The sequence below is a fragment of the Juglans regia genome, chromosome 1 (genome assembly GCF_001411555.2).
Source record: "Juglans regia cultivar Chandler chromosome 1, Walnut 2.0, whole genome shotgun sequence".
In the NCBI taxonomy this organism is placed as follows: Eukaryota; Viridiplantae; Streptophyta; class Magnoliopsida; order Fagales; family Juglandaceae; genus Juglans; species Juglans regia.
Genome location: NC_049901.1, coordinates 7466214 through 7492844, shown reverse-complemented (window position 1 = coordinate 7492844; position 26631 = coordinate 7466214). Strand labels below are relative to the sequence as shown.

Below are 26631 nucleotides of genomic sequence, written 5' to 3'. Positions count from 1 at the left end.
TCATATAAACAACGTGTCGTTTTCCTTACTGTTTGAAAAAGAAAAACAACCATATAAACGACATGTCGTTTTTATTAAATTTATAAACGACGTGTCGTTTAGTTCGCTATACTGAATGAACGCTGGCCAACTAAACGATATGTCGTTTTCCACAAAACTGAAAACTACATGTCATTTATCTTCACAATGGATAAATGGCTTCCGAACTAAACGACGTGTCGTTTATCATTATACTGGATACAAATTCCTGAGGTAAACGACATGTCGTTTGGGCCGTCTTCAACCTCCAGACAACACGCAGATTCGAATTTTTCCAACCATTTTCACGTCAAAAATCACGTTTTTATTCACAGGAAGTTTAGAAAAACTATTTCTTTATGATTTCTAAACTTTTTTCAAATAAAAAAAAGGTCCAAAAATCAAAACTTAAATTTTTTTTCAAAGTTTCGGCCAAAAACAGAGATGAACAGAGTATTGATTTTAAACACCCAAGTAGAGGAAATCGGAGCTCTGATACCAACTGTTAGACAAAAAATAATTCTACAATGCGGAATAACACTTTAGAAACAAGAATCGACATATTTTAATGCCAAGAATGATACCTCCAGCCATTGATGTTATTCACTGGTTTTATTACGTTTCTCACTGTGTTTGGCACTTCCAAACTATTCTCCACTCTATCTAGATGGTGTAAGACTGAAGGAATTGAGTGAGTGAGTCTGGAGACCAAACATTGTATTTATAACCGAAGCCTCCATCAAATTTCGGTGTTATGTGTCCCACGTGATCCTATTTTCATAGGATCAGTTATGAACGTGATGAATAAGAGTGGTGGACCACTTAAAGGACTCCTAAGCGAATAGACTCATTCTCATGAACGGTTCCGTGAGAAACGGTCAACATTCCATCCCAGCAATGAAGAACTCTGCCATGATGTTCTGGAAATGGTCTGAGTATCATATGATCAACTGTATGTAACATGAATCTAGCTATTAGGTGGGGGAAGACGTTGATCAACAACTCTGAAGGCAATTTCACGCATTCTCGAAGCCTCAAGCCTTTTTTTTTTCCTCACGAATGGAGCGCATTCAGCTGCTGTACATGGAAGATTGAAGAAAATGGGTCATGGTTCCACGTTATGCTTGAGATCATTCCCATCGGTTCCGTAATCTCTTTTTTTCTATAATTTGAGAAAAAATTTAAAAAAAGTTTCAAAACTTCCTTCCATCCGAAATTCTATCTTAGGAAAAATATTTAGGAAATGAATAGTATTCATCTCCTAAATTATTTGTATTAATATTTTATTCATTTCAATTAAATTATTTTTTCTTCCAATCATCTATAGTTTTTCTCATACTCATATTTGTTATAGTTTTAAATAATAATTTTATAAATAATATAAATAATAAATAATACTCATTCCAAACCCATCCTCTTGCAACAACTCTTTTGGTAATTACCTTTTATAATTTTTTTTTCTTGTATTGTTTATGTGTACGCTAAGTTTTCGTTTTCAAATCAATCGATTTGAAGAAAATAACTGAATATGAGTAATAATGAATATATTTATAACTTTCTTATAGCTCGTTTACAATTATTTATTCAACTGAATTGATAAAAATAATTGAATTTGAAAAATAATATTTATAATTGTAAGTGTACGAGCGTTGCATAATCACTTTAAAATAATTTAATAAATATAAGAGTTATATAAAAAAATAATTTTTTAATAATGTAATTAATTTTTTTTTAAAACGATTACACAATATTTGAAGACTTTACGATTTTATAGAATATTATTCTTGAATATAATAGTATTGTTTTTGGACAGATTTATAATAGTATTGTAGGTTTGTTTGGATGATGAGCGCGTTCAGCCTTGGGAAAGTAGGTCAATAATTGAATTTGAGAAACTAATATATAATTGGGCCCATCGTAAATTGATAAACTTATTGGCGCGATGTAACGAATTAAATTTGTTTCCATGGAAAGATAAAACTTGGGCCCCTCCTCGTAAAAGCAGATTCTTTCCGAGTAATGATTCATTAAAGCATGAGGGGTTCTTGTTTCCCTCTGTTTTCTTTCTTTTTGGAAAGCAAAAACGTGCGAATCTTAATAGAATTCTGGGAAAAGTGTACTTTAATTGTAAATTTTAAATTTCAAAACCTTAGTTTTGCTCATAATCAAATAAAAACCTTCTGATTTGATCAATTTAATCCAATTAAATTATGTTAAGGTTATGCTCCAGTACTATTATATATGGATCGGTTCCCTTTCTCGATTTATTTTTATTTTCTATGGAATATATAATGTCCTATTTTTGTAAATATTAACTTATTGAGATCCCAATTATATCTATCATCCTTTTTTTAATTTAGTAATCTAATTTACTCGTAAAAAATTATAATAAGATCACTTAAAATATTATATATTAACAAGTGAGATCTGAAAAGGAGGAGAGGATACATGATATAATCTCTTTATTAAAATAATACTTTAGATTTGATAATTAATGTCACCACGCGGCCGAGAGACCTGAAAAGGCGTAAGGGATTAACACACATGATCCTTTTTTTTTTTGAGGAATATCCTATGATCATTTGTCCTAATTCAGGTTTTTCTATAAAAAGGAAAGAAAATTGTTGCTTTATCAAAAGCAAAGCCAATACCAACCAATTAACAATTGTCAGCACTTAATATTTTCCATCACGTCGTAAGTTTTTCATCTTGGGGCAATGGAGTCAACTTCTCCTTTAGTAAGCTAGAGTAGTCTTTTTGACTCTTTGCTGAGGGTATCCTCTCACTGGGTATCTGACCAGACCTGTCTGATCTCTCATTCTCTCTCTCTCTCTCTCTCAACCTGGCGGCCCTATGTTTCCCCACGTGCTTTCCAGGCAACTCTTTTAATTTGGTCACTTTGCCATCCTCATCAGTCTACTGATCCCCCATGCATGCCCCCACCATGTTCACGCGCACACGTTCACTACACGGTTGCCCATGTTTTTATAGCTCGCGCACCTTTGGCTGCTCCCTTTACCAACTAGCTAGATTGTGTCAGCTTGTCATCCCACGCCATGCAACACTCGTGCAAATATTCCTACGTCCACCTCAGCTTCTCGGTTTTCGTCTTCCTCAATTATCTAACAATCATAACCAGCAATCCCTTCTCTCCAGATTACTTCCCCATCCCTAATTTGGCGCTTAATTGCGGTTCCTCTGCCATATCAACTGATCCAGACGGCAGGGAGTGGACAGGCGATATTGGCTCACAATTCTTTTCCTCGCAACAATCTAAGGATAGCTCAGTAGTCTCAAATTTCATCCCCCAAGAACCATCTTTCGATCGTATCCCCTACACTACTGCTCGGATCTTTATTTCTCAATTCACTTACACGTTTCCTATCAGTCCGGGCCCAAAATTCATACGCCTCCACTTCCGTCCAGCTAAATACCAAAGTTTGGGAAGGTCTAGGGACTGCTTCACTGTTACTGCTGGTCCTTTCACCCTCCTTAGGAATTTCAGCGCTTCCCTTACTGCAGATTTTCTAGGCTCAAAGTTTTTGGTCAAAGAGTTCAGCGTAAACTTGGAAAAGCATAGGAGCCTGAAAATAACTTTTACTCCGTCTAAAGATGCCTCACATGATGAGGCGTATGCGTTTATAAATGGGATTGAGATCGTCTCGATGCCCACTGGCCTTGATTACAGTCGTTTTGGAAATAAGGGTGTCGGCCCTAGATCTGATTTCCTTGTCAAAAAGATTAATACCGCTCTTGAGAAGACCGGACCCCAGCCTAAAGTTTCATTACACCCTCCTGCCCCAAACCCCGCAACCTACTCCAAGCACACAAAGACATTATTGCTCCTTGCTATTGTTGGTGTTGCCCTGGGTGTCGCAACCATTTTCTTTCTCTTGGGCTTAACAATATTCTTGCAGAGGAAGAAAGCAAAGACCAACAATATCCAAACATCACCATCTCTTGAAGGATTGTGCCGTCGCTTCACAGTGGAGGAGATTCGTGCTGCCACAAACAGCTTTGCAAGGAATCGTATAATTGGAAGAGGAGGTTGTGGTCTCGTGTTCAAAGGCTACATCGATGGCGGACGCACCCCGGTTGCCATCAAGATCTTCGGGCCAGCTTCGATGCAAGGGTACCATGAGTTTAGAACCGAGATCGAAATTCTATCAAAGCTCCGTCACCCCCACCTGGTCTCTTTGATCGGTTACTGCGATGACGAACGGTTCATCATTGTGTATGACTTCATGGCTCATAAAACGCTCCGCCATCATCTTTACAACACGGATGATCCTCCATTGTCTTGGAAGCAGAGGCTGGAGATTTGCATCGGTACTGCTCGAGGGCTAACGTACCTCCACGAAGGTGCAGAACCCACGATAATCCACCGCGACGTCAAGACCAGCAATATTCTTTTGGACGAGGACTGGGTGGCCAAGGTTTCGGACTTTGGGCTTTCCAGGCTGGGCCCAACAAGCTTATCCAAAAGCCATGTCACAACGAAGGTGAGGGGCACGTTCGGGTATTTGGACCCGGACTATTTCTTGACCTGTCATCTAACGGTGAAGTCCGATGTTTACGGGTTTGGGGTGGTGTTATTCGAGGTGTTGTGTGCCAGGCCAGCAGTGGATAATGGGCTAGACGACGAGCAACACAGTTTGGTCCAATGGGCCAGGCGTTGTTTCGAAGAGGGAACGGTTGATCAGATCATTGATAGCCGTCTGATGGGTGTGATTGCCCCAGAGTGCTTGAAGGTGTATACAAACATAGCGTATAGATGTTTGTGTGAAGAAAGAAATCAACGGCCCACGATGGCAGAAGTGTTGAGGGCCCTTGAGGTTGCGAGGGAATTGCAGGAGATTGCGGATGGTGGGGGTGGGGCTCAGAGGATCGTGATAGACGAGGAAGTTCCACTGTGCGGGGGAGGAAATCTGGTGGGAGCTGAAACAGGGAACAATGGAGATCTGGTGCATTCGTGTCCAACGTTGTGGAAGAAAAGTGCATCTCGGAAGGAGCTGCTTAGATTTTTCAGTGACAAGGCGGGGCTTAAATGGGGGAAACGGCCGAACCCACGGTGTGTCAAGGGATGTCGTCTGGTGAGTCCAGAGTATGCTGCCTTGCCACGTGTCCAAGTGAAATTACCTGATTTGACTTGCAGCGGGCCACATACGACACCGGGGAAGATTTTAATCGAAGGACAATAATTGTTGACGAAGAGGGAGAGAGAGAGAGAGAGAAGACAATTGGGTTTAGTTTTATAATATTGTGAGCAATTATGTTAATTGGTTGACGAAGACTCTCATAATTAAGGAAATGGAAATGTTGATGTCCTAAAGGTGTGGTGTTATTTGCCAGGGGTTTGGGGCCCAGAGAAAAAGGAGTTTGGAACATCACATCCTCACACGTGATTATCAAATATGTACATAGTATAAATGAATTTTGATTTTAATATTTTTTAAACATCCTTAATTATTAAAAAAAGAAAAATCTATATAAATTCATTAATAATTATTTTCTTAACTATTAAAAAATTAAAAATAAATATAAATGAGTAACCATATTTAATAACCATACTATCATTTTCCTTATTTTAACGTGCAGTTGATTGGAAAACAAATAGAGAGAATAACATGCAAGTCATAAACTCTCTTCAAGGAGAGGGGAGAAATGATACTTTTACACACAAATCTCTCTCAATAGAGAGTGCAATCAAGATGAGGAGAACTAATTTGGATTATCAACCAAAATAAATACTCAAATGAAGATATAATTTTAAGATTCAGGCATGAAAATAAAAATAAGAACATTTACACAAGTGTAAGGTTTTGCACAAGTGAGAAACACAAAACAAATAACAAGTGTCATCAAGGTGGTGCTCACAATCATCACACCAACTTCATCTATGCCTGCAAGAACATACTGAATTTCATTAGCAGAATTTTATGACACCAACTTCAACTTCAACTATACCAACACATGTCAACATAACATTTGTAGCTCACAATTATCAGACCAACTTCAACACAGATTCATAAATTTACTCTGTTTCTCACATTAAACTTGAAACAGGAAACAACAAATAAATAAATATAAATGACAAACTTACAAAAAAATAAATAAAAAAGCACAAACTCATCAACCTAAAAAAGCAAACAAATAAATACAAGTGACAAACTTAATTACTTCAAACTAAGAATTGGAAATAAGCATGATTTATGGGTAGATATAGTATAAAAACAACAAACAAAACAAATAAAAAAAAGAATTATAAAGTTCAAGTCAATTTCAACTAAAAGTTCTCAAAACCCAAATTCTCAGGTTAAACACCTTGTATATACTGACAATATTCATTTTAAGGGCTTGTTAGCATCCACAAAATAATTGTGCATTTGGCACCATAAATAAACTGTATAAACACCGACAAAGTACCTATCTTGTGCAGAGTAGGTTAGCACATTTTCATTAACATCATCAAACTCTACAAATTCGGGCCATTTGAGAGACTTGGACTCAAACAGAGCAAAACCAAATTCTGGTTTTCCCCTCTGTATGTACCTAACCATTTAACAAGGGAAATATCAAGATAAAGGATACCCCGCACAAAATGTAGGAAAAATCCCTAAAACCCATGGACTGCACAATTAAAATTCATTTCGCAAAAATTTCATGGGAGTGGTAATTAACTTGAAGTGAATGTGGATGTGTTCGTGAGAAACAGTGAAGGAAAAGGGCCTTACCACCGATCGGTAACTCATAACTCCAACAACGAACACAAATGCACAGCAGCAAACCCACAAGAAATCTGCAGTGGAGAGAGACAGAGGGTCTATTGTGAAGAGAGAGAGAGAGAGAGATGGAGAGAAATACCTGTAGGTTTTTTGTGCACCGTGTGAGAGACAAAGATGGATTGGGGAGAGAGGGGGGAGCGGCTGGAGAAAAATGAACAAGGGCAAAAGACGGGTGAATTAAATTTTTTTGCGGCGACTTATTATCGCCGCAAAAAATAAAACTTTCGCCGCTCAAGATGTTAAGCTCATTCAGCGATTAACAAAATCTCTTTTGCGCCAACTAAAATTCGCCGGAAATAGTCTCATAAATTTGGGAAAAGGCTTACGAATTTTATGACAACTATTATCGCTGCAAAAAAGTGATATTGTGGCAATTTTGAATTTTGACAGGAAGAAAATTGCCGCTACAGTAAAAAAAAAAAAATTTGCTATGAAAATAGTCGCCGCAATAAATGAACAATGAATTTAGCATCAGAATGTCTTATGAATTACGTTGGAATTCAACGGCGAATTAAAAATCGCTGCAAATAGTCCTTATTTGCGGCGATTTTGTTTGCGACAATCTAAAAATTGCTAGAAAATGTCCGATTTCTTGTAGTGGGACCTCCCTTGCTAGCTCTTGATTTGCTAGCTCTTGCAGAGTCATACACTCTACAAGAGCTAGCATATATATATATATATATGGACGATATTGCAAATGCGAAATGGGGATTGGATGGAGAACCATTTCCGGGTAGCCAGCCACCCTGTCATGTGAAGGTCGCTATCCGAATTGATCTCTAGCTTGAAATGGATCTTCTAGGGCATACAGTACATACACATGCAGTTTGATCTCAAGCTTGTCCCTCAGTTAGTCGATCATTCCATGAAAGTGGGTCCGCCCACCAATGAACGAAAGGTGTGGTCCAATTTTACATGTCACTACAAATTAAAAATTAACAAAAAAATAATTAAGAAAAAAAATGCTTGAGCAAATTACCCTTGCAAACAAAACGTTAAAAAGCAAGTTGGAGCCATTTGGAGGTGTGTGACCCATGAATAATAAATAAGTCCATCTAATTTGAAATGGATACTAATTAAATAGATCTATTTAGTATAAATTATAAGGTGTCAAACACATACAAGACCACCAGATTGATGAGTCATGAAGAAATTAAATTTATTTGATGAGCTGTAAATACACATTGTTTATTTAATATTTCATTTACCAATTCTATGTAACTATAAATAGCCATTGTATATGACAGATCAATACGCAGAATCATTCCTTCAACCACTTTGTGCATCTCTGTTATGAGCCTATGCATTATGTTATTTGCATTCTGTCTGCATGTGTGCGAGTCTGTTACATCATCTTCTTCCTTGCTTCTGCATCTTCTTCTTGCTTCTGCATCATTCTTAATATGGTACCAGAGCAATGATCGAAGATTCTGACACCAACATGACATGTCGAGCTCAAAATAACCACCAAAATCCTGCAAGCCCATTTCTTATTCAACCAGGCGAAGGTGCTTCTTCTTCCTTAGTCCCTAATTTGCTGACTACCGAAAGCTATGTCACATGGGCGAGAACGATGTGCCGAGCTCTCAACATCAAAAACAAGATTGGATTCATCGATGGAACCATCACCAAGCCATCAAAGACTTCTGATCCTCTCTATGCTCCCTGGGAGCGCTGCAATGACATGATTATAGCATGGATACAACATTCGGTTAGCTCAAACCTTTAGATCGAGCATTGCGCATGCCGATACAACTGACGATTAACAAAATCTCTTTTGCGCCAACTAAAATTCGCCGGAAATAGTCTCATAAATTTGGGAAAAGGCTTACGAATTTTATGACAACTATTATCGCTGCAAAAAAGTGATATTGTGGCAATTTTGAATTTTGACAGGAAGAAAATTGCCGCTACAGTAAAAAAAAAAAAATTTGCTATGAAAATAGTCGCCGCAATAAATGAACAATGAATTTAGCATCAGAATGTCTTATGAATTACGTTGGAATTCAACGGCGAATTAAAAATCGCTGCAAATAGTCCTTATTTGCGGCGATTTTGTTTGCGACAATCTAAAAATTGCTAGAAAATGTCCGATTTCTTGTAGTGGGACCTCCCTTGCTAGCTCTTGATTTGCTAGCTCTTGCAGAGTCATACACTCTACAAGAGCTAGCATATATATATATATATATGGACGATATTGCAAATGCGAAATGGGGATTGGATGGAGAACCATTTCCGGGTAGCCAGCCACCCTGTCATGTGAAGGTCGCTATCCGAATTGATCTCTAGCTTGAAATGGATCTTCTAGGGCATACAGTACATACACATGCAGTTTGATCTCAAGCTTGTCCCTCAGTTAGTCGATCATTCCATGAAAGTGGGTCCGCCCACCAATGAACGAAAGGTGTGGTCCAATTTTACATGTCACTACAAATTAAAAATTAACAAAAAAATAATTAAGAAAAAAAATGCTTGAGCAAATTACCCTTGCAAACAAAACGTTAAAAAGCAAGTTGGAGCCATTTGGAGGTGTGTGACCCATGAATAATAAATAAGTCCATCTAATTTGAAATGGATACTAATTAAATAGATCTATTTAGTATAAATTATAAGGTGTCAAACACATACAAGACCACCAGATTGATGAGTCATGAAGAAATTAAATTTATTTGATGAGCTGTAAATACACATTGTTTATTTAATATTTCATTTACCAATTCTATGTAACTATAAATAGCCATTGTATATGACAGATCAATACGCAGAATCATTCCTTCAACCACTTTGTGCATCTCTGTTATGAGCCTATGCATTATGTTATTTGCATTCTGTCTGCATGTGTGCGAGTCTGTTACATCATCTTCTTCCTTGCTTCTGCATCTTCTTCTTGCTTCTGCATCATTCTTAATATGGTACCAGAGCAATGATCGAAGATTCTGACACCAACATGACATGTCGAGCTCAAAATAACCACCAAAATCCTGCAAGCCCATTTCTTATTCAACCAGGCGAAGGTGCTTTTTCTTCCTTAGTCCCTAATTTGCTGACTACCGAAAGCTATGTCACATGGGCGAGAACGATGTGCCGAGCTCTCAACATCAAAAACAAGATTGGATTCATCGATGGAACCATCACCAAGCCATCAAAGACTTCTGATCCTCTCTATGCTCCCTGGGAGCGCTGCAATGACATGATTATAGCATGGATACAACATTCGGTTAGCTCAAACCTTTAGATCGAGCATTGCGCATGCCGATACAACTGACAGTGTTTGAAATGATCTTAAGGAGCGTTTCTCCATACAAAATGCCCCTAGGATCTTTCAACTCGCCAAATCTATTTCCTCCTCCACGCAAGACTCTGATTCCATCAACCAATACCACAACAAACTCAATACCTTTTGGGATGAGCTTGAAATTTATGAGCCCATGCCCACCTGCACTTGTGGTGAGGTCAAAACCTTTCTGGATTATACCCACACTTATAAGGTGATGCAATTTCTTATTGGTTTAGATGATTCTTACGACTCTGTTCGTGCACAAATTTTACTTCAGGATCCTCTTCCACCTCTCAATCGGGTTCTATCACTTGTCCAACAAGAGGAGAGGCGATGACAGCTGCACTATGTCCCAACTCCACTTGCCATGGCCATCAAGACCTCAGAAATTTGGAACTCACGCCTTGAATGACTTTTCTGCTCCCACTGCAATATTCCTGGACATTCATTAGAGCATTGTTTCAAGGCGAATCCAACTTTACCAGTTTGCTCTCATTGTCACATACCTGGACACACGCGGGAAAAATGCTACAAGTTGAATGGGTTTACTCTAGGACTCAAGAACAGTTCAAAATACAAATTCAAAGCTAATCAATCCTCTCTTGTGCAGGAAGAAATTAACCATGGTCCATCTTTCTGTCCAGAGCAGTACTCACAGCTCATTGCCTTGCTAAGTCCTACTCACAGCAACGCAAACACTCCTGTTGCGAACAACGTCAATGCCAACTCCCCTCCCGTGTTTGGTATTTCTTCCTCCCTTTATACACATACACTAGCTAGCACCACAACTACTCAAACACCTTGGATCATAGACACCGGTGCTACAAATCATATGATTTGTAACCCCAAATTCTTCACACAAAATATCACTCCAACATCTCGCATCATCAAGCTGCCAAACGGATCCACTACAATTGCTTCTCATGTTGATGATGTCCATTTAGCGCCTCATTTAATCCTTCGTCATGTTTTATGTGTTCCTGCTGTTACCTTCAATTTGATCTCTGCCAAATCCTTAACCCAACATTCTAATTGTTGTCTAATTGTTTTCTCCAATTCTTGCTATATTCAGAGCCTTTCATCTTGGATGACAATTGGAGTGGGGACGGTGTGTAACGGCTTGTATCACCTGATATTGTCCAGACCAGAACCTTCTCTCTTGCAATCGTTTTTCCACAATTTATTTCCTTCAATATCTGTCAATCATACCTCTACTTCAAAATTTACTCAGTTTATGTTATGATATTATAGGCTTGGACATAGTTCCATGACTAAGCATATCTTACATGATGTTAATCTTAATTTCAAATGCTCAGATCATTCTCAACATCCCGGTGTTGTTTGTCCACCAGCAAAACAACACAAAATTTCTTTTCCCGAATCAGAATCCAAAGCCACAAGACCATTTCATATTGTTTCGGTTGACATTTGGGGGCCCAACTCAACACAAGCTTACAATGGTGCAAAATATTTTCTTACTCTTGTCGATAAATTCACAAGATGCACTTGGATATACCTTCTTAAAAACAAAGCTGAAGCTCGAACCTCTCTAATCAATTTTTTTGCACTCACCGAGACCCAATTCAATAGCCATATAAAAATTCTTCGATCCGATAATGGTGCCGAATTTTACATGCCACATTTATACAATTCCAAAGGCGTCATCCACCAATTAACATGCGTCGCCACACCTCAACAAAATGCCCTTGCCGAACGTGAGCACCAACACATCCTCAATGTGGCACGTGCACTCAAATTTCAATCCGGTTTATCCTTACCATATTGGTCTGATTTTATCACAACCGTAGTCTACCTAATCAATAGAACACCAACACCAATCCTTCAAAATAAAACCCCATTTGAAGTCCTCTATCAAAGCAAGCCTTCTTACTCACACCTTAAAGTATTCGGGTGCTTGTGCTTTGCCTCTACCCTATTACATTCCCAAACTAAATTCGACCCTCGAGCAAAAAAACGCCTCTTCCTTGGATACACATACGATGTCAAAGGATATAAATTGCTTGATCTCACCACCAAACAAATTTTTATCTCTCGAGATGTCATCTTCCATGAAGAAATTTTTCCACTAAAAAATAAAACACCTTTTCCCACCGAAACCATTTCATCAACACCCACCAATGCCCCATCCACCGACACCCCTTTATTCCTCTCAATTTTCTCAATTCACCCTCTCATACCAAAGAACACGAGGCCTCCTTTCCCACTACCTAGAATAATGAAAACGTGGCCACTTTTCCCACCACCCAGAAAAACAAAAACGTGGCCTCATTTCCCAGTACCCAAATTGACGAGTCCAACCCCACCAACAATTCACTCTCGTTACCTCCTACTCCAGCCACGTCTAACCACCAGATTGATGATCCAATCTCAACACTCCCACAATCTCGCCGAACAACACGCACTCGCAAAGCCCCTGCTTACCTCCGTGACTATCATTGCCAACAAGCCTCCACACTTGCTGTACACCATTCGACATCCATGATGATGCATCCTGAATCACATGCTCTCTCAGGTAATGTTCTTTTTCCCATCTCGTCTGTTTTGTCTTATGCCTCCCTCTCACCTTCATTTCGTGCCTTTACCACCTCTATTTCCACTCATTCTGAACCCACCTCAAACAGCCAAGCCATCCAACAACCCATTTGGCCTGAGACAATGAACCAAGAGCTTACTGCACTTGAGCTCAATGAGACATGGACCATCGTTGATCTCCCTCCAGGCAAGACACCGATTGACTGTAAGTGGATTTACAAGTACAAATTCCAGGCTGACGGCAAAATCGAGAGGGCTAAGGCTCGACTATTTGCAAAGGGATTCGCCCAACATGAAGGTATTGACTTTCACGATACATTCTCCCCTGTTGCTAAATTAGTTTCAATTCGTTGTCTACTAGCAGTTGCTGCCATCAAATGTTAGGATCTTCAACAACTCAATGTCAACAACGCTTTCCTCTATGGCGATCTCGATGAAAAAATTTATAAGCGATCACCTCCTGGTCACTATGCAGCCAAATCAAAACAAGTTTGCCGTTTACAGAAAAGCTTGTATGGCCTTCGCCAAGCTTCTCGCCAATGGAATACAAAGCTGACCTCAACATTTGCTGAATTCGGCTTCACCCAATCAAAGGCGGATTACAGCTAATTTACCAAATGTATAGATGATTCATTTCTTGCCCTCCTCGTGTACGTTGATGATATCATTCTCATGAGTTCAAATTTCAGCTCAAGCCTTGCTGTCATACACTTCTTGGAAACTAAATTTCGCATCAAACAGTTGGGTCCATTACGTTACTTTCTCATAATGGAGATTGGACGTTCCAAAGCAGGGATTCAAATCTGCCAGCGCAAATTTGCACTGGATGTACTCTTGGAGACAGGCCTCCTTACAGCAAAACCCTCCCCATTGCCAATGGAACCGAATAGCAAACTCAGGAAAGATGAAGGCAATCTTTTCTATGATCCTACACTCTATCGGAAATTAGTTGGCAAACTGCTTTATTTAACCAACACACAACCAGATTTGAGTTATAGTGTCAACTTGTGTATTCATTAGGAACCCTTGGCCAGGGTATTTTTCTTCCTGCTAGTTTGAGTTATGGAACTTGTAGCATAAGCCGATGCCAATTGGAAAAATTGGCCAGACACGAGACGGTCCACCATCGGATTTTGTGTATTCATTAGGATCTCTTTGGTTTCATGGAAATAATAAAAAAAAAGAAAAAAAAAAAAAGAACACCATTTCCATGTCCTTCCCCGAATCGGAATATAGAGCAATGGCTGTCATCGTATATGAACTTACTTGGATTTGCTACTTACTCAGTGATCTGCATCTCACCGTCGGCACTCCATCTACACTCTACTGCAACAATAAAGCTGCTCTGCATATTGCCGCAAATCCCGTCTTTCATGAACGCACGAAGCACATCGAACTTGACTGTCATGTAGTTTGTGATAAGATCTCCGAAGGCCAAGAAAAAACTGCTCATGTTTTCTCCTCCTTTCAGTTAGCAGATTTGCTTACCAAGCCATTGCACTCTCCTACATTCAATCGATTATTGCTCAAGATGGGAGTCAACAATATTTACTGTATCTTGCGGGGGGCTATTAAAGTTACAAGAGGAATATTGTCAAACACATACAAGTCTACCAGATTGATGAGTCATAAAGAAATTAAATTCATTTGATGAGCTGTAAATACACATAGTTTATTTAATATTTCATTTACCAATTCTATGTAACTATAGATAGCCATTGCATATGACAGATCAATACACAGAATCATTCCTTCAACCATTATGTGCGTCTCTGTCATGCGCCTATGCATTCTATCTGCGTGTGTACGAGTCAGTTGCATCATCTTCTTCCTTGCTTCTGCATCTTCCTCTTGCTTCTGCATCATTCTTAATACATTACCCCAAATATTTTATCATAGTCATAATATCTAAAAGTACTTGAATTTGCAATAACTATCGTATTTTTATTTTCATTTCATTGTAGGGTTCTGAAATCCATTTATCTAGCATCTCTTTTTTTCATTTTGTTAAAAAGTTGGTCGTCGATCAGGATCGATGATGAAACTATTGGTCATATCAGTTTTTCATCATAATTATAATATACTCAACCACACACAATCAACATTTATAATTCTTTTCTTAAAAGAAAAATACAAACTAACATGGTGATTGTTAATTGGATTCCAAATTAAACAAACTTCGAGTGATGGCAGGAATATAAATCATGACTAAAAGACTCTTTAAAAAAAATAATTAATATTAGAATTTTTAAGAGTTAAGGTTCGTATTTTAGACTTTTGAATTTTTCCTTTTAAAATAATTTAACCCAGTGGTTTTGTTTTTGTAAAAATGGTAGAACCATGAGATGGTAACGTATGATTGAAGAGTAGTGCAAAAGGGGCTATATCGTGTATGGAATATTTTTGAAAAGTTAAGTGTCCAACTTGCTTACCTTTGAGAACATATACATCACAACAATTCACAAAACACTTGGAAAAGACAACATTTTTGGGAGTATATATATATATGGCTTTTGATTTTCTTGGATTTCATATTAATTGGGTTTTGGTGTTGGCACAAGGTAAGCTTACAAAACTGGGTAGAAAAATCGATGCATGTACACTTTATAAAGTCATCAAGAACTTTCTTATCGTTGCACAAAACACTACAAAATATGTATACTCCATGAAGTTGCCACGAACTTTCTTATCGTGGCACAAAACTCTACAAAGTACAGAGTATGTTATCTTAACCTAAGTACAAAATGAAATACTGACGTGGCACAAAACACAAAATCAATCATGCTAATGTGGCATGCCAGCTCCGCATGGTCAGCTCCGCATGGTCAAAGATCATATATTATTGGTTGTGTTGAGGTGGCGGCAATGTCATTACATACTGCCATGCCAACCCGTGCACATAACTAGGGCTGCAAACGGTCCAGTCCGGCGATGGACCCATCATTTTTCCGAACCGGACCGAACACCCAAAGGGACCGGACCGGACCGATAGGTCCAGTCCAGTCGGTCCGTCTTTTTTTTTTAAATTTTTAAAATAATTAATAAAAAAATTTATTTAAAATACTAAGTTAAATTAAGTGACTTATTAATGTAAATTATGTAACAAACTCAATAAAAAAATATTTTATATGATCAATGATAATAAATTAGATGAAAATTATATTATTAATTTATATAATTACTATATAATTAACTAATTTATATTATATATTTATTAATTCATAGAATATTAACAAGTGTTAATAGCATATTTAAAATCTTTATTGTTAATAGTGATAGGTTAGATGAAGATATATATAAAATATTGTTAATTTATAGAATATTAACAAGTATTAATAATATATTTAAAAATTTATATTGTTAATTGTACAATTATTATATATAAAATATATATTTTTATTTTTATTTTTCATTCGGTCCGGTCCGGTCCGAAAGAACCGTGGACCGTGGACCGGACCGAAAACATTCGGTCCTCTAAAATATGGACCGGACCGGACCGGTCTAAGTCTCGGTCCGGTCCGGTCCGGACAGAAACAATCGGTCCTTTCGGTCCGACCGGACCGTTTATCACCCCTACACATAACACACTGTTCTGATCCTTTTAATAACTTGTTTTTCTTCGTGCATTTACTTGGATTCTCAAGGGTTCTTGCGACTTGAAGGTTGTGTTTAGATGTTAAATTGAATTGAATTGAATTGAATTGAGATGATAAAATATTGTTAAAATATTTTTTTTAATATTATTATTGTTTTGAGATTTGAAAAAATTGAATTGTTTATTATATTTTATATTAAAATTTAAAAAAATTATAATGATGAGTTTAGATGAATTTAGTAACCAACGTACCCTAAAAGTTTTTATAGCAATTTTACTAAATGCAATTGTACATAACCATATAATAAAAAAAAAAAAAAAGAATTTTTATGAAATGAAACTATCACATAAGTTGTAAAATAGTTACAAGAATCTCATTATTTTATATGTAAAATAAGTTTAAGATAAATAAAATTAAAAAAATTAAAAAGTAAAAATAAAAAAAAATATAAAGTGATGTGTGAAAATGTTGATCAGTTTTTGCTTTTATATATGTTTTAAAATTTGATTAACATACGTAGCTCAAGTCTAGAGATATTCTTTTGACACCCTATACAAATTTATAAGTCTACTAATCTGAATAGCTTAAAAGGGTACGACAATTAAGAGTGAGATGATTGTGAGACCACACTTTACACTGTTTTAATTGCCAAAAGGTAAAGTCTACCCAAGTTTTTTCAAGCTATTAGACAAACATCTCTTGTGGGGTAGCACTGTCGGTGTCACATAATATTCATACAACTAAGCACGCTGCAAGAAAAATAATAAGTATTTGGGATGATTTATTTGTGTTGATAATGATTATTTATAATAAAAATATTTTTTTATAAAAATTAAATTTTTTTATTAAAAATAATTGATTATAAATAAATAATTTTTTTTCAAACAATTACACAAATATATCTGGTGGGATAGCATTGTCACGTCACGTAATATTCATTAAAGTAAGCACACGGCACTCGGTTCGATTTGTGATTGTGACACCAGACCCATTATATAAGGTTGACTATCCTAATTTTATTTCTTACTAATTAAACGTAGCTTACTATAGAAAATTATACGTGTGAGGAAGATGAAAGGGACTGTGCAGCTAATGCTGAATCTAGGGGCAAAAAAGAGAGTTCAAAAACTAGCTTGGGTTTAATTAATTAAGACTATTATCATATTTAAATTATGTTAAAATTCAATTATTTATATAGTTATATTTTTTAAAAAATATTTAATAAAATTTGATCATTTATTTAATGATGAAATATTAATATTTTATAAATTAAATTTGATAATTTATTTATGATATGATATTTATATGTTAATTATCTATTTTAAATTAATTTAAATCAGTATTTAAATTTTTACCATTTGAGCAAACTTGGTTATTTTGAAATTAGTGATACTTGTGTAAAATCTTGTATGGCGTAAGATTTTCTAATTGATAAAAAAAAGCACGTTTGCCACATCTGTCAAATTGAATAAAAAAATAAAGTGTAATTTTGAATATTAAAATAATCTAATATATAAGAATAAAATTATTATTTATTTATGTTCATCATTTATTATGAAATTAAAAATTTAAATTAATTAAATAGTTTTTTTCTCTTAAAAATTTACAGTAAAATTTCAGCATTTATTTAATGATGAAAAATTAGTATTTTATAAATTAAAGTTGATTTTTAGTGTATGATATAATAAATAGTAATAAGATATGCGAAAAAAACATGTGAAGAAAAAAAACAGTTTTTTTTATTGTTCATTTAAAACTAAAAAATCAACATTTTTTTCCACTTTTTCTTTTTTCCTCTCTCACATTCCCTACGCACGATTGCGGTATTATGCTGCACATTGACATTCTCATGGATAAAAAAAAAAAAAAAAAAAATTTACGGTTCATTACTGTTCATCATATTATTGATGAATAGTAATAGGATATGCAGAAAAAAAATGATTTACTGTTTATTACTGTTGATGAATAATAATGAACAGTATACTTATAGATGCTTTTAAGTAATAGGTATATATATATATATATATATATATATATATATATATATATATGGTCGATATTGCAAATGCGAAATGGAGATTGGACGGAGAACCGTTTCCATCTAGCCAGCCATCCTGTCATGTGAAGGTTGCTATCCAAATTCCAAGTACCACACCATACTTGGTGGATCTTCCAGGCCACTACAGTACATACACATGCAGATTGATCTCTAGCTTATCCCTCAATCGATCATTCTATGAAAGTGGGCGAGTGGTCCGCCCACCCCAGCCAATGACCGAAAGGTGTGGTCCAATTTTACATGTCACTACAAATTAAAAATTAGAAAAAAAAAATAATTAAGAAAAAAAATGCTTGAGCAAATTACCCTCGAAAACAAAACGTTAAAAAGCAAGTTGGAGCCATTTGGAGGTGTGTGACCCATGAATAATAAATAAGTCCATCTAATTTGAAATGGATACTAATTAAATAGATCTATTTATTATAAATCATAGGGTATTTTATTCATTTTATATTACCCCAAATCTTATGTCATAGTCATAATATCTAAAAGTAGTTGAATTTGCAATAACAATCGTATTTTTGTTTTCATTTCATTTTAGGGTTCTGAAATCCATTTATCTAGCATCTCTTTTTTTTCATTTTGTTAAAAAGTTGATCGTCGATCAGGGTCGATGATGAAACTAATGGTCATATCAGTTGTTCATCATAATTATAATATACTCACCCACACACAATCAACATTATAATTCTTTTCTTAAAAAAAAATTAGAAATGCAAACTAATGGTGACTGTTGGCCACCGGACTCTGGCAATTGTTAATTGGATTCCAAACAAACTTCGAGTGATGGTTGGAATATAAATCATGACTAAAAGACTCTTTAAAAAAAAAATTAATATTAGAATTTTTAAGAGTTTAGAGTTTTGAATTTTTCCTTTTAAAATAAAGTCACCAAGAACTTTCTTATGCTTGCACAAAACACTACAAAATATGTATACTCCATGAAGTCGCCAAGAACTTTCTTATCGTGGCACAAAACATACTACAAAATACAAAGAATATTATCTTACCTAACTACAAATGAAATACTAATGTTGCACAAAACACAAAATTAATCATGCTAATGTGAAATGCCAGCTCAGCATGGTCAAAGATCATATATTATTGGTTGAGTTGAGGTGGCAATGTAATAATATTATTGTTAGATATTATTTGTTTAATTTTAAAATAAAAATAATATTTAAAAATAGTTTATTCAACTCATCTAAAACTATCACATATTATTTCATTCCTCAATCTAATCGGATTAAGAGTAAGATGATTGTGAGACCACACTTTACACTGTTTTAATTGCTAAAAGGAAAGGTCTGCCAAAGTTTTTTCAAGCAATTACACAAAGTCTCTGGTGGGGTTGCATTGTCGATGTCACATAATATTCATACAAGTAGAGCACACGGCACTCGGTTCTATTTGTAATTGTCACACCAGACCCATTATGTTAATGTTAGGTTGACTATTCTAATTTGATTTCTTACTAATTAAACGTAGATTACTATAGAAAATTATACGCGTGAGGAAGATGAAAGGGACTGTGCAGTTAATGCTGAATCAAGGGGAAAAAAGAGAGTTAAAAAACTAGCTTCACCCAAATTTTGTACCCAGAGAGAGAGAGAGAGTACGGAGGTATTTGGCATTAATCTGCCATTTAGCAGTAACGTCGTCTGTGCATGCAGGCTTCATAATATGGCGTGAACGGAACGTTTACAACTGGACTCAACTTTGTAGATTGCAGCCAGATAATGCTAAAAACAGATGAACGTCTGTGCATGTAGATTGCTGCCAAAAACAGCGTCGGCCCCTCACGCATGGCTTATGGCCGTCTGCTTTGGGCATTACCTTGAGGATCACATTGTAATTTCAACTCTTAGTAATTATAAGTATGCTGCTCCTTGTACTACATCCACTCTCATCACCGCATAATTTGACTGGATCAAATAATTCAGAGTCATAAATATGAAGATAAAGAGATAAGTTGCAAGTTTTGTGTTTAATATTTTGTTGCTACGGCCGGTTAGTCAATGAATAAAATATCAAAAGATCATGAAATGTTTTGAGGCTTTTACCGGGATGCTGAAGTTTTTTACTGTTGCATTCGACCACTGCAATTTGCTTACACTAATTACTGTTTCAACTATGGATTAACAGTAATTAAATATTTCGTTGTAAAAGATTGATTACTGAAGAATTAATAAGTATAGCAAAAAACTATGAAATGTGTAAGTAAACAATATAATACATTTGATTAAATGAAAAAACTTCTCTCTAGTCTCTTTTTGCCTAGCTATCTGATCACGACTCATTGTTTGTATTTTATTAAAAAACATTTTCACAACTACCGAAGACTTTTCCACTGTTCAATATTGACCCACAGCCTCCAGGAAACACCTCACCGTCTTCCTCGCTCGATTTGTGTTTTATAGAGCAGACTCTAAACTTTACCAAAATACCTCCTCTGTGTCTTCTCACTGCTACAATGGGGACCCCACTCCTACCATGTTTTGCCCCTCTCTGCCTTGTCGTCATCTTGCTGCACCACATGGCCAGCACCGTCGCCGGTAACTCTCCGTATCCTTACACACCGGTCGACCAAATTCTCCTCAACTGTGGTTTCTCTGGAAATTCAACTGCATCAGATAGTACTCGGATCTGGACTGGAGACGTGAATTCAAAATTTCTCACTCACGAAAGCCAGTCATCTCTTATCAGCACAGTTAAAGAAGCGCCGAATGTCCCCCAAGTGCCTTTTACCGATGCAAGGCTATCTCTAGCCCCGTTCACCTACGTATTCCCCGTCACTGCGGGCCAAAAATTCGTTCGACTATACTTTTACCCCGCTTCCTACTCCAACTTCGACCGCTCTAATGCCCTCTTCTCTGTCAAAGTTGGTGGTTTTACCCTTCTTAGCAACTTCAACGCTTCACTTAACGCAGATGCCGGCGGTTCTGGACCTACCATATCCAGAGAATACTGTGTCTATATCGAAGAAGATCAGAGGTTGAACATAACCTTCACTCCATCTCCGAACGTTTCTAATTCCTATGCTTTTATCAACGGAATCGAAATCTTGTCGATGCCTACTAATCTCTATTACACTGATCCTGCTGACGTTCAAGGGGCTCAACTTATCGGCCAGCAGAACCAGTACTACCGCATCGAGAACAGCACTTCTCTCGAGATGGTATACAGATTAAACGTTGGAGGGAAAACCATCTCATCCTCTGATGACACCGGAATGTTCCGGGGATGGCAAGACGACTCCAGTTACTTAAAAGAATATAGAACGTTATTCTTACCTTTTAACAATACTATCAAACTGAAGTTTACCTCCATACCCCCGTACACTGCACCAGAAGATGTCTATCGCACTGCCCGAACCCTGGGGAATGACTCAACTATCAACCTGAGCTACAATCTCACCTGGCAATTTCCCGTAGATTCTGGGTTTGATTACCTCATTAGGCTGCATTTCTGCGAGTTTCAATTCGAAATTACTTCAACGTCAGACAGAACATTCCATATTTTCATAGCAAATCAAACCGCCGATGAAGCAGCCGACGTGATTTTGTGGAGTGGTGGAAATGGTGTGCCCGTGTATAAAGACTACGCCGTTTCGATGCGTGCAGGTACAGAGAAGAAAGTGAATCTCTATGTCGCAATAGGAGCCGAACCGCAAAGCTCGAAGACTTCATACCAGGATGCAATCTTGAACGGCGTCGAAATCTTTAAAGTAAGCGACAACGGCAATCTTGCAGGACCCAACCCCGATCCACTTCCACCGAACCCTCCAACAATTGCGCCACCAGCACAGGCAAAAAGCTCGAAAGGGAATAAAACAACAATTTTTGCTGCCGCCGCTGGTGGAGTCGCCGGATTTATTCTTCTCTCAATTCTCGGCTTCTTGATTCTCCGGAGGGGAAAGAGAGTCAAGGACTCGGGCTCCAGTGATGGGACCTCTTGGTGGGGTCCATTTTCGTTCACTACGACCAAGTCAACAAAGACCCGCAAGTCGTGTCTACCATCCGCTCTGAGTCGATACTTTTCATTGGCGGAGATTAAAGCAGCCACCAACAACTTCGACGACACTTTCATTATTGGTGTTGGGGGGTTTGGTAACGTTTACAAAGGCTATATAGACGGTGGGGACCACCCAGTGGCGATCAAGCGTTTGGTACCTGGTTCTCAACAAGGAGTGCACGAGTTCGAGACCGAGATTGAGCTGCTCTCACAACTCCGCCATCTGCATCTTGTTTCTTTGATTGGATATTGTAACGATGGTATGGAGATGATTCTCGTCTACGATTATATGGCCCGCGGAACCCTACGTGATCACCTCTACAAGTCCAATAATCCTCCTCTCTCATGGAAGCAGCGTCTTCAGATTTGCATCGGTGCAGCACGAGGTTTGAGCTATCTACATACAGGTGCGAAACAAACGATCATTCATCGTGACGTGAAAACCACAAATATCTTACTGGATGAGGAATGGGTAGCCAAGGTTTCTGATTTCGGATTGTCCAGAACGGGACCCACCGGTGTGTCTAAGGCCCATGTTAGCACTGTCGTCAAGGGTAGCTTTGGGTATCTAGATCCCGAGTATTACAGGCGACAACAATTGACGGAGAAATCCGACGTTTATTCATTCGGAGTTGTCCTGTGTGAAGTGTTGTCTGCAAGGCCACCAATATTGAAAACTGCTGAGAAGAAGCAAGTGAGCCTTGCAGAGTGGGCCCGACAAAGCTCTCGCAATGGAAAGTTTGATCAGATTGTTGATCCAACTTTGAAGGGTCAAATTGCGACCGAGTGTTTGAATAAATTTGGTGAGGTTGCTGTGAGTTGTTTGCATGACAGTGGAGTCGAACGTCCATCGATGAATGATGTGGTGTGGGGCCTTGAGTTCGCATTGCAATTGCAAGAGAGTATTGAAAAAGTAGGCAAGCCTGATCATGTGATTGAATTGGAGATGAATGATGCTGAGAAGGCTCTCTTGCCTCAATCCAAGAGTGATGATAGTAATAACATGTTCAGTAGTAGCGGTGGGCAAGTGTCAAGTATATACAGCAATAGCGAGGTGACGATGACAAGTAGTGGAGATCAGCAAAGTTCTACCTATAAGGATTCAGATAGACTGGTGTCCTCTGGAGCTGTGTTTTCTGAGATTATGAATCCTCAAGGACGGTAAAAGAAGGTACTTGCTATATTGATCAGATTCAGTATACTAGTGCTTTGTTTATATATTTAGAATCATGTATTATTTAGAGGCGGGATGACAGTGGTAATGCGAGTATGTGATAAAATTAGTTGGAAGGGGTTAAATTATCGGGATTTTACTTTGCGTGAATAAAGGTATTGATGCTCAAGTACTGTATCTAATCATGTATTCCAGGGGTTTTGGTTTCTTTCAAAGAACAAAATATGGATATGCGAAAGATAATCTACAGTTCGGAGTAACATCTACAGTCCTGCATTCAATCTGTTTTATGGGGGTTCTCGATCTGCATTTGGTATCTTCCTTGAGCATAATAATTTTATTGCTGTTAAGTAGGGCTGGGCTCCGGAGTTGGAGTAGCCGTTTCTGTGTCGGAGTCGGAGCAAATTTTTTGCTCCAATTCGACTCCGAACGGTTGTACTTATCATTTCATACTCTATATTAATACGTGATTTGTCATTTTTATTATTTTATTTAAATATATATATTTACACATCAATATATATATGTTTAAATAGAAGTCAAATAACAAAAATGACAAATCGTATTTTTTTAAAATATACAAATTATATATTAGTATTTGGTGTTAGATACAAATGATATATTAGTGTGAGGTGTACGAATGAGAGAAAAATTTTTCCATGGAGAAGGGTAGCGGCAGAGTAGTTAATACAGCTGGAGCAGTTGCCCGAGGGACACAATGGGGGTGCACGGTGTGTTGATTTTTTAATAGACGTACTGTATTCTCAATTTGATGTATAAAGCTATTTTAAAAAAAAAAATTGGTGTATATAACAAATAATTTACATTATTTAAATAATAATCTTTAATTTTTAAATTATAAATTTTTAAATTTATCTTTGAAATTAAATTAAGACATGGGTCATGGCTAGGGCTGGGCTTCGACTCCGACGGAGTCGGAGTGCTCGTTTCCGACCTCCGACTCCGACAAGAGTTGGAGCCAAATTGGAGCTCCGACTCTGACTCCGACTCCGACTCCGAACTGGAGTCGGAGTCCGACTCCGATCGGAGGTCGGAGCTCCGACCTCCTATAGGAGCTCCGACATAAGATCGGAGCTCGACGTGCGCTCGACATGGCCTCTCGAGCGGAACTCTTTCAGGGAGGTTCGCTCGACTTCTGCTCGACTTGTCGCTCGAGTGGAACTCTTCCAGGGAGGTTCGCTCGACTTCCGCTCGACTTGTCGCTCGAGCAGAACTCTTTCAGAGAGGTTCGCTCGACTTCCGTTCGACATGTCGCTCGAGCGAATGTTCAATACAACGTGTGCTCGACTTGAGCTCGACACCTCGCTCAAGCGCAAGTGTTCAGTAAAAAAAATTTCAGAGTCGGAATCAGAGCTTCTTGGAGCTCCGACTCCGACTCCGACTCCGAATAGATATTCGGAGCTACTCCGAATTCCGACTCCGAATTCCGATGACTCCGACGAAATCGAAATCAGAGTCGGAGCGGAAGTCGGACGGAGTCAAAATTTTCGAAATTTTGCACACCCCTTGTCATGGCCATATGTATGACTTGGGTTCTTTTTAAATTGTTGCGGTTATTATTTAATTTTTAAAACTTATGTATACCACCACGTACACAAATTTCGTGACCTATGATGTTACATATGTTCCCTAAGATTAAGCACTCTACCTTTGCCTACCATCAAGTTAATGAAAACTGATAATAAAATATTGGATCAAATATTCTAGCTAATTACCATTAAAATGGATGGAAAATAAGATACAATTTTTTTGGTCCTTTCTTGGTGAAAGAATTAATGTTGTATATTATAATTTTTCAATCATTTGAGTCATGTGTACCATGCAAGGTTTTTTACAAGCAAGTAGCATGTCATCATCAACTTTCGGTTCAAAATGCATATAAGAATTGCTCTGGTAAATTAAAATCAACATATGTGATGTCAAACCGCTGTGGTAAATTAAAATCAACCTGTAAAGTTTGCCAAAAAAAAGACTTATTAATAACCATAGAAGACATTTATAAAATTCAAAACAATCTTTTTACCTGATCCAATCATTATTAATCCATAGGCACATTAATTAAATTCCGTAAAATTTGAGTTCGGAAATTGGCTGTATGCTGGTTGGGCACTGCCACTTCCTTCCTAGAGTCCTCCTAGAGCATCTTCAATCCTAAGATCTGTCGTTGGACCATAAAAGGCACCACCACTTTTGTCAAGTTCATAGCTTCTCCCATATATATATCTCATCTCCTCTCCAGTAAGCACCGCTGCACCAGCAACGGATTCAAGTACTTCAATAGCCTTCCTGTCAATAATGTCCAATAGATTCAACATGAGGCCCCAGAACAAACATCCCACCAGTCAAACCTGGCAAGCCTCAATAATGTACAAACCTCAGCAACATATACATAGATTTGAAAACCTTACACCTCATTTACTACTACTTTATTACTTAATTATTTTCTTTTTATTTTTGCAATTTGAATCTGGACTAAAAATCCAAAAAATTACTTTCTTACATAATCTTGAAGAGAATAAATTCAATCAACCAATGTATATAATTATATAATTTAATTAAAACTAAATTTAATTTTATAAAAATTAATATTCTTTTTCTCTTTAAGTTAATTTTTATAAAATTGAATTTATTTTTAATTAAATTATATGATTAAGTTGGTTGATTGAATTTAGCTTCTCTTAGATTATACAAGAATGTCATATTCTGAAATTTTTAATCCAAATCCAAATAACAAAAAAAAAAAAATCACTCTACTTAATTTTTACCGCTTCTACTTACCGTTCGAGAAAAAAAATTATTTTTTATTTTTATTTAATAATTAAGGAAGTAATTTTATGTGTATTGTTATATTCTTTTTAATTTTTAAAAAATATTTAAATATATTAAAAAATATAAATAGAAAAATATAAAATATAAAATATAAAAACAACTAGCGTTAACAATGATCTTAACAAAAATTTGGATAGAGGATTTTGGTAGAAATCTTATATAGGCATAGTATTTTCCCAACAACAATCTAGCCAAGCCGAGCAAGCAAGCTGTCAAGCCCAAGTCAACCTTCCATTCATGGCCAATAATCAAGCAATGAAGATATGCATGACCGACACTCACGTGATGAAGATTCCATGACCAAA

At 37.0% G+C, this 26631-nt stretch overlaps 2 protein-coding genes across 2 annotated transcripts; both read left to right on the top strand.

The window, feature by feature from the left end:
• The first annotated feature begins 2938 nt into the window (after positions 1 to 2938).
• Positions 2939 to 5350, top strand: LOC108988050 (receptor-like protein kinase FERONIA). The gene has a single exon (XM_018961146.2). The coding sequence runs from the start codon at positions 3075 to 3077 to the stop codon at positions 5217 to 5219; it is 2145 nt and encodes a 714-aa protein (XP_018816691.1). The 5' UTR covers positions 2939 to 3074; the 3' UTR covers positions 5220 to 5350.
• Positions 5351 to 20602: 15252 nt separating this feature from the next.
• On the top strand, positions 20603 to 23953 carry LOC108988123 (receptor-like protein kinase FERONIA). The gene is made up of 2 exons (XM_018961252.2): positions 20603 to 23473; positions 23672 to 23953. The coding sequence occupies exon 1, from the start codon at positions 20762 to 20764 to the stop codon at positions 23465 to 23467; it is 2706 nt and encodes a 901-aa protein (XP_018816797.1). The 5' UTR covers positions 20603 to 20761; the 3' UTR covers positions 23468 to 23473; positions 23672 to 23953.
• The last annotated feature ends 2678 nt before the right edge of the window (positions 23954 to 26631 follow it).